At 27.2% G+C, this 12,328-nt stretch overlaps 1 protein-coding gene across 1 annotated transcript; it reads right to left on the bottom strand.

The window, feature by feature from the left end:
• Positions 1-6,002: 6,002 nt before the first annotated feature.
• Positions 6,003-10,133, bottom strand: LOC107610614 (putative sesquiterpene synthase). Its single transcript, XM_088497220.1, has 7 exons — positions 10,032-10,133; positions 9,460-9,739; positions 8,973-9,348; positions 8,049-8,267; positions 7,545-7,689; positions 7,166-7,414; positions 6,003-6,299 (listed from the first exon to the last, which is right to left on the bottom strand). Exons 1-7 carry the CDS (start codon positions 10,131-10,133, stop codon positions 6,003-6,005), a joined length of 1,668 nt encoding a protein of 555 aa, XP_088353346.1.
• Positions 10,134-12,328: the final 2,195 nt, after the last annotated feature.

Below are 12,328 nucleotides of genomic sequence, written 5' to 3'. Positions count from 1 at the left end.
TCTAAGATAAAGATAAGATAAGATAACTAACTTATCTTCTCTAAAAAGGTCACTCCACACCATTATAAATACACTGGAGCACCCAGGTATAACTCATACTCTGATTCTACTAAAAACCTGCTCAATACCCTTGCTAACTTAAGCATCGAAGTCCCTTGCAGGTACCACTACCCTCCGGTGGCAAAGGATCAGCAGCGCATCCAGTCCAACCAGTCAGACACGACAGCTCCGGCCGCCACCCACCAGCCGGACACGTCATCTCTGACCAAGTACAGAAGATCTCGTCCGAGATCGACCTACAGTTTCAGGTAACTCTCGGAACAGTCCCTGACTTTAACAAACGGAGGACAATTTAGTCCTTCCATCTATTTGCCTCTCATACATCAAACGGAACTGGCTGACGTAGCTGAAACGGTGTCTAGGTGTCCGTTACGGTGCCACGCTAGAAGAAGAATAAAGTTCGAAGGACAAATAGGTCCTTGAGAATTTAGTTCATTATGCTTCTATATGTATCATATATTACTATCTAATTGAAATATACATATATTATGTATCATATATTACTATCTAATTTAATAATCAAATGTGTCACATAACACTCTTATTAAAATTGAGAGAAAAAAATTTTTTTTTTCAAAATTAATAAACTCCTTTCCTAAATTCTCTCATCTACCTCTCTCCATTTTTCTATTTCTCTCTACTATTTTTACTCTATATATAATTATATTTTATATTAGTAATTTGACAAATCAAAATATGTCATCCGATATTTTTTTACAATTAAAATATTTTAAATGTTAAAGTATACACATTAAATTATTTTAAATTTTAGATAACGAATGTTAAAATTAATTATTAATAAAAAATTAGACTTTTTCATATAAAAATAATAACTAAAAATCTTATTATTTAATTTTTTATCTGCAGATATCTTGGTCTTCTTAGCCAGAGACTTTTGCCAACTTACGATTTTTTGTACAAGTAGTTTGATTTTATAAATCTTTTGTGCCATGCATAGTTTATACTATTAGAACAAAGTGAACTATAATTTAAAAAAAATTATTCTCGTAATGTTATTATGGATAAAAATACTAGTTTTAATATAATACACAAATGCACTAATGTTAACTTAATACATGAATGATGCACAAATGAACTAATGCTAACTTGATGCATAAATGAACTCATGCTAACTAATACCACTGGTATGATGAAAACTGAACTAATACAATTTAACAAATTCTAATATAATACACAAATGCACTAAAAATGAACTAATGCAATTTAAGAAAAAAAAGTAGAAACAGAACAAGCCCAATTTCTGCAATTTTAATACAAATAATTTAAATTGCAGAATACAACAAGTTAACTAGATTTCAAAATACAAGCATAATTTTCTAAACTAAATTCTCATAATAGAAGTATAATAGAAGCATAATGAACTAAATTCTCAAAGACCTATTTGTCCTTCGAACTTTATTCCCCTTCCAGCGTGGCACCGTAACGGACACCTGGATACCGTTTCAGCCACGTCAGCCAGTTTCGTTTGGTGTATGAGAGACAAATAGACGGAAGGACTAAATTGTCCTCCGTTTGTTAAAGTCAGGAAATTTTTTGTATTTAAATTTTGTTAGGGATGTATTTGTCAAAAATTTAAAAAGTCAGGGACCTATCTGTCTTTTTCCCTAAAATCTATAACCCTTAAATTTTTTTGTATAATCTATAAAATAAGTACTTATCATCTTTGGCCTAATTTTCTTTCTTGTGGATTATAAACCCGAACTTTAACAGGACAACCCCAAATGCATATATGATTCAAACTAGGTTTTTAACCTTTTCATAGTTCAAATGAAGTTTTAGCAACCGTCTTGGTTGGAACTCTATGTAATATATATGTAGTTGTCTTAAAGGCTTCACTCCATAAGAATAAAGGAAAATTGGAGTTGCTAAGTATATTTCTCACCATGTCTAGTAAAATCTTATTTTGTCTTTCAACTCCTTCATTTTGATATGGTGTGTCAAGTATGGTATATTATGCCATAATACCATGCTTTTGAAGATACTTTGCAAATGGACTAGGTGTTTGTCCACTTCCAGTATATCTCTCATAAAATTTTCCACTTCCTATCTGATCTCACGATCTCAATTTGATTTTAGCATTGTTTTTCTACTTCAACTTTATAAATTTAAAAAATGTCTAATATCTCATATTTATTATGAAGTATATAGTATCATATATCGCGAATAATCATCAATAAAGGAAATAGAGTATTTCTAACCACTTGAAGACATATCAGGACAACATATGTCAGTATAAATTATTTTTAATATGTCAGAATTCTTTTTAGCACCCTTTTGAAACTTTTTGGTTTGTTTGCCCTTAATACAATCCACATAAGTATCAAAATCAATAAAGTTTAAAGATTTAAGAATTCCATCATTTACTAATTTCTTCTTCTCCCAATAAAAATGTGAGCCAACCTACAGTGCCACAACATGGAGGATATTTCATTTATAACATTACCATGCACAACCATTAAACTTGATGAAAAATTATGAGCTAAATAAACTTTAAATAAATCACCAAGTAAAGTACCACATCTAATAATATTAGAATTTTTAAGAATGTCAACCGCATCATCATAAAAATTTATACATAATCCTTGTTTTACAAGTTTAGATAAATAAATCAAATTTTAGAAAAATCTTGAATATAATTTTTTTTTCTAAATCTAAAATACAACGAGTATTTAATATAAGCCTAAATGTTCCAACAGTTTCCACACGTGAACGCACTTGATTGCCCATATAGATGTTTAATTTACTTTCTTTTTTTTTCTTTATAAAACTCTGCATGGTATTTAAAATATGAATTTTAACACTAGAATCAATCCACCAAGTGTCATAACATATTTTAACAAAATTAAATTCAAAACATATTGACAGAATAAAATCACAAAAATTAGTACCTTTCTTTTCAAGCCAAGCCTTAAACTATGGAGTACTTCTTCTTCATGTGTCATTTCTTTTTGTAAGAGAAGTACTATATACCTTTTTTTTCTCATAGGATGGGATACATTATCCTTTTCTTTCTTCTTATGAGTTTATTTTTTATCACTCTCATTTATCAGCAACAGTGCACTTTCATCAAGTTTTTGAACTAGCCTTCCACCTTTATCTTGAACACATATCACTAGTAATTTATTAATGGATTTTTTTTGTATGTTGTAAAAAATCTTAAATTGTCCATATTAGACAGGAAGAAAATTAAGAATAAGATGCACAAAAAATGAGTCAGAGATCTCAACTTGTAAAACCTTTAGTTGGGCTACTATGTCTCTCAACCTCATGATATTCTCACGCACACGCTTTATGCCAATAAGTCTCATGGATGACAATTGTGTTATTAGGATGCTTGCAAAGGCCTTACTAGAAGACTCAAATTGTTCATCAATAGTCTTCATGTAATCGTTGATATTTTCGCAATCAATAATTGAACTCCGGATACTAGATGAAATACCAGACTTAATGAATATCATACTTAAACGATTGGATTTCTCCCACTGTTCGTATAATGCTATATTGGCTCGAGTACTAGCATCAATAGATGTAGGAAGCTCTTTTCTACGAAGAGCATAATCAAAGTCTGCACACCATAAATAGATAAAAGAGAACCTTATCTTTTCACTTCTTATAGTTGTCACCACTTAAAAAATGAACTTCAAATAAAATTTTAGATATCATTATTGCTGCAAATAATAAATCATGCTAACATTAATCAACTTTAAATAAGCACATGAAAATGCATAACATATGATAATACATGTCAATGAAAATTATATCAAAATAAATATGAATTATAGTGTCATTAAAATCTACATGTGAATAAAGATTTTAACGCACATAATATTCATTATATTGAATAAGTGTTGAAACTAGAAAATAAAATATTATTCTTAATACCTGTGGATTAAGAATAATATTTTTATTAAAAAAAATATTTTTTATTTTAACTTAATTATATGTGAAAACATAATAAATTTCAATAGATAAGTTCTCTATACCATTTACAACCATTACAAATATATCATATTAATTTGTATGTAATTTCTTTAAATACAATCATTATCAAAGATGTATATTGTGGCTACTCCTCAATAAATTATGTATTAACCACAATATAATATGTAGCAAAAAAATTGATATTACATACAAATATAACCATCATCATCAAATAAATAAATTTAGTGACTTAACTAATGCCAAAATTAAAAGTGGTCTAGTAGATAAATATTTTTATAACACTTGAAAGATCTAAATTTAAATCTCACTCAAAATAAAATTTATATTTTAAACTGAAAACCAACAACTACAAGTTCTTTTGTTCTTCTCTTCAAATTTAAGAATAAGAAAACTTATGAAAATCATATCATTATGAAGAATAACTATGGTATAAATTTAAAAGATTTTTTTAAGGAGTATTATCTATTATTTCCTCTTCTCATAATGTGTCAATTTCAATTTTAATGATTTTTCTTACTTATTCCAAATTTATACTATGTATTTTTTTTAAAAATAATTAATCAAAAGCAACACACAGTGATTCAATTTTAAAATGATAAGATAGAAGTAAATTTGTTCTGATATCACATATTAGTAATTTCATAAAATTATTAATTTACTTACTTTCAATCATTATACTATATTTTCTTAATTCAAAGTTAAAACTTCTAATTCTTAAATTATATAGAGGAGATGGATCTAAAATATTTATTGTGATGATTAAAATTAAAAATTTAAATTTTATAAATTTTATAGACAGTTGTATTTTTTTTTTATCAAAAAATAAACTAATTATCAATACAATTAATTAATTTTTTTTAATAATTATAATACTACTTAAATTATTTTTATATTAATAAATTAGACCACAAATAAAATAAAAATTCTAACAGATCTAATATATTTTGGGGGCAAGCGAGTGTGGAGATAGATGGAAAATTTGGATTAAGAATATTTTATTAAGTATATTTATAAGCCTAGAAAAATCTGCTAAAATTGTAATAAAGTATAGACAGGACTTTATATTCACAAAAGATGAGTTTGACAATGATGTGATTTTATAGTCACTAATATTTTGATTAAGCTCTAATTTTATTCTTATTTAAATATTCTATTATTGTTTTAAACATTTTATTTTTTTATTTTTATTTTTTAATAAAAATAATATTTTTTATTTTAAAATATTACTTTTTATTATTATCTTCTTATTATTTTTCGTATTTTTTTTATTATTTTCACTTTCAAATTACTAGAGTCACTGCTATAATAACTAAAATTATAATTTTTGCTGCTAATTAAAAGAAAGTCATAATAGAAATATTTAAAAAAAAATAATTTTAACCAAAGAATTAAAATACAATAAAATAAGATATTTAAAATAAAAATAAATCGTTTTTATTAAACATTGGAGATGAAATTAAGTATTACTCTAAATATTATACTCGTGTACACAAAAATCAGCCATTAAAGTTAACCACTAGTATAAAATATATGTTGAAATACAAATACACATTAAAAATAAATTAAACCACACATATATTTATACATAAATACATTAGTGGCTGATTTTGGTGTACAAATAACATTTTTCAATCAAATAACTTTTTTTTTTCGTTAAATAAAATATCACTGACTGGTATCTAAACACCAAGTTCAGTCCTTAATTATTACAAACAGATTAAAATAGACAAAAGAAGACACATACAGCACAAACAACGACGACTAACAGAGGGAAATTAAAAAGCATACATATAATTATTAGAAGACTAATTAAGGCCCAATAACACTTGAAAACGTAACATTATTTATCTAAGCTTTCAGCAGTTCTCCTCATCCTTATTAACGATCATATAACACACCACAATATAATAGAGAAAGCCAACTTTAATTTTGTCCCACACAACACACATATATAATAATAGAACTAACAATTATGCATGCTAGATGATGATGGGATCCAGGAGTAGAGCCGCGATGTGATCTTTTAGAAGTTCATTGTTTGTGTATTTATCCTCGAAGTTTTCATAAATAACCTCAGTTGAACGTGCCAAGTTAAGAATGCAATTAATCAGGGGCTTTGGAATAATATCATGCGAGTTCAGGCACTCTTCATTTATATCCTTCCAACAATCACTTATTTCCTTGTTAATGCGATTATAGGCCTCTTCTTGTGAAATGCCATATTGTTTCATGCAACATTCAACTGCAGAAGCAACATGCTTCCTTTCCTGTTCGAACTACAAATTAAAGAATGCATGTCACATCCAAAAGTTGAATAAATCATTTATCATGTATCTCTATATATTTATTGAGTTAAACAAAACATAGCTCATGTAATATTGGTTATATATACATATATGGGAAAAAAAAAAGAGTGACAAAAAATGCAATTTACCTCAGCAACTAAAGTCTTGGCTCATGTGTAATCTATTATATATATAATTTTATATACTTTTATTTATAAATTAATCTTTTAAAATAAGTAATTTATGACATAATTTATATCTTCTTAAATATATAGTTCGACATCCTAATTTTATCAAATGGTGCAAGACATTGAAATTTTTTTTCTAAAATTATATATTTTATTAACAAGAATGTCATCATACTATTATTCTAAAACTTTAAGTTGATAAGAGAAAATACATAAATGATAATATCTCTAACACATTTCTCACGCAAGAATTTTTTTTTAATTTTTATATAAATTTTTTGCATTATTTTTCGCATAGGATAAAAGATTTTATGATCAAAAGTCTAAAGTTTGACTATTGTTATTTTAAAAAAAAATATATCATAAGATAAATAAAAGATAAAAAAATTTATAAAAAAATATACCCAAACTCAAAAGAAATTATTGCGTGAAGAAAAATGTTAAATATATAATAATTCATGTGAATTTTTTTGTTAGTTTAAGTATTTGAAAAAATTGAAGAAATAATTTGATGGTAAAAAATTATCTCTCAATAATGATAATTTTTTTAAAAAAAATTATAAAATCTCCTTATATTATTAGTCCTCTACATTTATTAATAAATAAACTAATTAATTCTATTAATTATTTGAAATTGAATGAAACAAATTTGTTAAAAATGATCTCCACCTTATGTGACGCCAAGTCATTTGCGAGTCTGACCATTAGTGAAACAGCATTTATGATTTTAGGAAAACCGATGAAATTCCAATCAAGCATCTCTTTAGTAGCAAAGTCTTCCATAACGATAAAGGTTGCTAGCATAAGAGGGTATACACTCGTTTGAACTCCGATAACCTTGTACTCTTCATATGTTGGAATATGGTCCTCGTGGCACCATTTTGCTTCAATTAAGTAGGCTTGTGCCAATTTTAATATCTGCATGAATAATAATAATAATAATAATAATAATAATAATAATAATAATAAATATTGATTACTAAATAAGTGGAAGTTACAAATTAAAATGTAATTATTTAAATTAATGAATTAATTAAGTAGAGCCTACAGCTTGTTTAACATGTTCCAACACCAAGCTTGATCTTCCACTCTCTGCAGTCAGTGACACTATATCAACAAATAATTCTTCTACAAATGCATTAAAAACCACTTTGAAGCACTCTGGTAGAGGAGCAATGCAATTAATATCCCATCTGATGAAAAAGGAAATAAATAAATAATAAACTTTATGTATGTGTGAAATAATTAATAATGAGATTGGCTAAACTTAAACTCAACATATATATTTATATATAAAACTTAGATCTCTAAAATGACAAAATTAGTAAAATAATAAATTAAAAAAAAGATTAATTAATATTGAATTAATAATTTTTATCATATATGAACTTCAGTGTCTTAGTTCAATAATGATTAAATACTTATTTTTTTCAGTTTACAAATCTTCTTATTGTAGAGAATTATGATCCATATATACATGAACAATATTTTCATTTTCAAATTGAGATAAATAATATAAAATTGGTGGTTAAAGATTAGAGATCAAATCAACCTTTTGATTGCCTCAGTCAAGAGCTGAAGCTCTTCAAATGTGCCGAAGGCATCATAAGTATCATCAAGAAGACATATACATGCAAGCAGTTTGCCTAATATCAATCTCCAAGTACTATATTTTGGCTCAGAAGACATGGTTAGTGGCCAAAAGAATGTCTCAACCACCCTATCTCTAGCATAACTAACCTTTGTTGCAAAGCCTAATTTTTTGCACCACCTGAATGAAATAATAATACCAATACAAGTCAATACACCAATAAGGAAAAGTATTGGTAGCCGACCATTTTTAGCCAACAAAGTAACAAAAAATTTACAGGAAAAAAAAACATCTAAAATTAGAAATAATAAAAACATTCAAAATTTAAATAAAAAATCTAGAATTTAGTGTTTAGAATTTAAGATTTAGTTTTAGTATTTATAGTTTAAGATCTAATATCTAGAATTTAGGATTTAGAGATTAGAATTTAAGATTTGAGATTTATCATTTATGATTTAAAATTTGGAATTTAGAATTTTAAAAAAATGATGGTAGATTGCCAAAGGTCGCCGCGAAGACGATGGCGAGTGGTGGTGGTAGATGGCCTGTAGTGGTATATGAAATTTGAGATGTTGGAAGGAAGAAGGAAAAAAGATGATAAAACAGTCACTTCAAAAAAAATTATAAATGGGTATTAATTTTTTTTGGATTATTGGCTGATGTTGACTATTTTTCTATTGGTTGTCTAGTGTAGTTGTTTTGATTCTTTTTTTTTTTTTTTTTTTTTTTGCTTTCAATTTTCTATTGAGAGGTTTTAACGAAGCTCTATCCAAATATATCGAGTATTAAAAATACTTATTCACTTTGACTTGAGTTATATATATATATCAACTATAACAGAATATAGATATTATTACCAATTTTGCGAGTGATAATACGACTCACCTAGTGATATTACCAATTTCTTTTTTATGTAGGCTTTGTAGCATATTGAAATCTAATTTTGCAAGAGATAGAAGAACTTTGTTATGGGAAGGATTTTCTTTGTAAAATGACATATATGATCTTGCTCGTATCCTTGAAACTGTCTTGTGAAGAGGCAGCCTTAAGCTTCGATTGATTTGGTCTCCAAGACATGGACTCAATTGATTGATGAAGGACTTAAGTTTATTGTATGTGAATTTATGTGCTTCCTCTAATATATCTTCTCCATGAATCCTTAATTGTGCAGCTTCATACAAGCTCCATATTTCTTCAACATTTTGAACAACATTTATTTCATTGAAGTCTCCCTTGATATTCTTGAATTTGATGAAAACATCTGTATAATTCACATATATACTAACTAATATGAATGCATATATAACTAATTGGCATGAATTTTAATTTCTTGGTAATGTAATTATATTATTTATAACAGAATTTTACATACCTGATGAAATATGATATCCATTTTGTCTGAACAAACGAAAGAGTAAGGCAATAAAGTGAAGGTCATAATCTTCTATAAGAAGACTATTGTTGGTAAAATTATTGTAGATTTCTTCCAAAGCTTTATCAACTTCACGTTCAAAATGATAAGATATACTCAAACGTTGAATTGAGTCAATTAAACTTAATTTCTGTAAAATGTTATTGTCATTCGAAGACAAATACAGCTTTACTTTTTCTTTGTGTATTTGGACCTCTTGTTTCATAGTTTCATTGACTTCCTGCAAATAATTCGAGGAATGAAATTTTTGTGGAACATTAAACTTTTGTAATTAGGTTAACGAAAATATTTGATAAAAAAAATGTAACAAAAAATAATCAAAATTTATCTTAATATAAAAACTTAAAAGAGCAAAAAAAATAGTCTCTATACTATATAACCTTAATTGTCCCTTATGTTTGGGTGTTAATATTATGAAATTTTTATGTAGCATTTAATCTTTTTTTTAAGAAAAAAGAATTTCTTGTTCTTCTGCCTCAAATATATAGACGACGAAGTGATAAATAACGTACCAATGATTGTGAATCAGCATATTGAATGAAAATATCCTGCCAAATGTTAGGAGCAAAATTTGCACAAGGTCGCTTCAACTCAGAAGATGGTGCAAGAGACATTGTTGTTGGCTTTGACTTAGATACGGTAAAGGAAATTAATATAAGGTCTTAAAGATCAATGGTACAAGAAACATTGTTTGTGTCATACATATATAGATATAAAAGTATGATTCATTCAATGGGAGTTGGCAAGCCCCTAGTTGACTTAGCAGGGTAGAAATCTATATATTTAAAACAAAAATTACAAGATGTATTATATGAGAAGAAAAAATATGGAGAACTAAATTTTACTTAGTCAATATTAGATAATTTTAATATTTAAGTTTATAATTTAGAATTGAATGTTAACATTTTTATGATTTAGAATATAAATTTTATATAAAAAAATAATTTTAAAAAAATTTGACTAATATTAATTAATTGAAAAAAGTTCATTATTTAATATATATTATTCGTATTTTTAGATTATTTTATAACCAACTCAATTACTTTTATATATTGTTAAATTTCTGAGAGAAGAGCAGAATAAAAAGATAATATTATATGTGAAGTTGTTGTTACATGATATAAGAGTCACTTTATTTATAGGGATATTACTCACTAATCACATAAATATCCATCTATTAATTATTAGCTATTATTAACTTAACTCCCAACTACTAACAATTCTAATAATATTTTAATATGCCCGCAAACTGGTAGATGGAAGATGTCAATAATCTCCAATTTAGATAAATTTCGATGAGATGGTTGAAGAAGAGGTGTGCAGCGTGATAACGCAGAGGAAGAAGCCTATGGCCCGAGAACGCAGAGGAAGACAAATGAAGAGAGAAGTGTGGCGTGGGCCGCGATTCTGGTCATGACGAGAAGGAGGAACAGGGCTCTGCTCTAGTTAGGGGAAGATGTGAAAGGCATGCGGTAATGCAGAGGAGACGATGTGTGCAGCGCGGTGACGCAGAAGAAGAAAGAAGACACGTGTGTTGCGGGTTGACAATTCTGGTCATGATGGAAAGGAGGAACAAGACTACTACTCTGGTTCTGTATTTGAGAGTGAGATAGGAGTGAGATAACCAGAGAGGAGTAGAAAGAAAAAGAAGAGAAGAAGAAAGGCCAGGGGACGTCAACGACGCCGCAATGACACAGGGTGCCTGACAGTAGGGTGAACGGATAGATAGATAAAAAGAGAAAAAAATATACAGGTAGGGGGTGGTTCTTGACGGAAGAAGAAGGAGAAAAGGGACAAAGAAGAAGAGAAGAGAAAAAAAAAAGAGAAAAAAAAGAAGTGTCGATGACAACAAACTTTGAGAGGCGCGTGAAGGTGCGTTTCAGCTCTCAACGACGTCCGTTGCACTCGAAAGAACAAGACAAAAAAGATGAATTATTTTGTGAGGAGAGAAAGTATCAAATCAGTAACAAAAACAAAGAAAAATTATGGATAAAAAATATTTGAGTAAAAAAAAAGTATGGTGATTTTTTACAAAAAAATTAATGTCTTATTCTCTTCAAGAAAGATACTATAATTTTGAGAGTATGTTAAATTTCTAGGAGAAGAGAAATAAGAAGATAATATTAGATGTAAAGTTGTTGTATTAAAGTTGTTGTTACATGATACAAAAGTTATCCTATTGATAGAGATATTACCAACTAACTTCATAAATATCCATCTATTAATTATTAGTCATTACTAACTTAACTCCCAACTATTAACGATTCTAATAATATTTTAATATATATCTTTTTTAGTATGTTACTTCTCTCGTTCGTTCTTTTAAATAATTTTGGTAATAAATCAATATTAATAAAAAAATCGATTCAACATATAAAAAAATTTTTCGTCAGACATTCTTTCCCAACAAGATACTAACATTTTAACTAAAAGTGGCTAGTTACAGATTTTTTTTTTAAATTATGGATTTTTATAGATTTTTTAAATAATCATGAAAATCCGTTTAACTAAACGTATTTACTTCGAGCAGAAGAATTTGGGTTGGATTGATTTGCTTAACCGAACAAAAATTTGGTTTAATTTATTATTTTCTGTTGTTATTTTCATAAAAAATAAAATAAAAAATAGTGTTGTAAACTGGTTTGCTTGATTATTTTTATTATCAATTCTGAAAAACATTTTTAAATTTTTTTTAAAATTATGAAAATAAAAAAAAAATTGAAAACAAATAGCAACAGTGATGAAGACAACATCTCTACCTAAAAGCATGATAAAAGGAGATGACAACAATGCTTGGAAGCATGATGAG

The sequence above is a fragment of the Arachis ipaensis genome, chromosome B8 (assembly GCF_059453495.1).
Source record: "Arachis ipaensis isolate K30076 ecotype BB chromosome B8, ASM5945349v1, whole genome shotgun sequence".
Lineage (NCBI taxonomy): Eukaryota > Viridiplantae > Streptophyta > Magnoliopsida > Fabales > Fabaceae > Arachis > Arachis ipaensis.
The sequence above is the reverse complement of the archived record's forward strand: the minus strand, read 5'-3'. Positions and strand labels throughout refer to the sequence as shown.

Excerpts from the sequence above, each read along its gene's own strand:
- LOC107610614 (XM_088497220.1), bottom strand. The coding sequence starts at position 10,133 with ATGTCTCTTGCACCATCTTCTGAGTTGAAGCGACCTTGTGCAAATTTT. Across the intron at positions 8,268-8,972 it reads GAAATTGGTAATATCACTAG|GTGGTGCAAAAAATTAGGCT; the intron begins GTGAGTCGTATT and ends TATTTCATTCAG. Across the intron at positions 7,415-7,544 it reads TGGAACATGTTAAACAAGCT|ATATTAAAATTGGCACAAGC; the intron begins GTAGGCTCTACT and ends TTATTCATGCAG.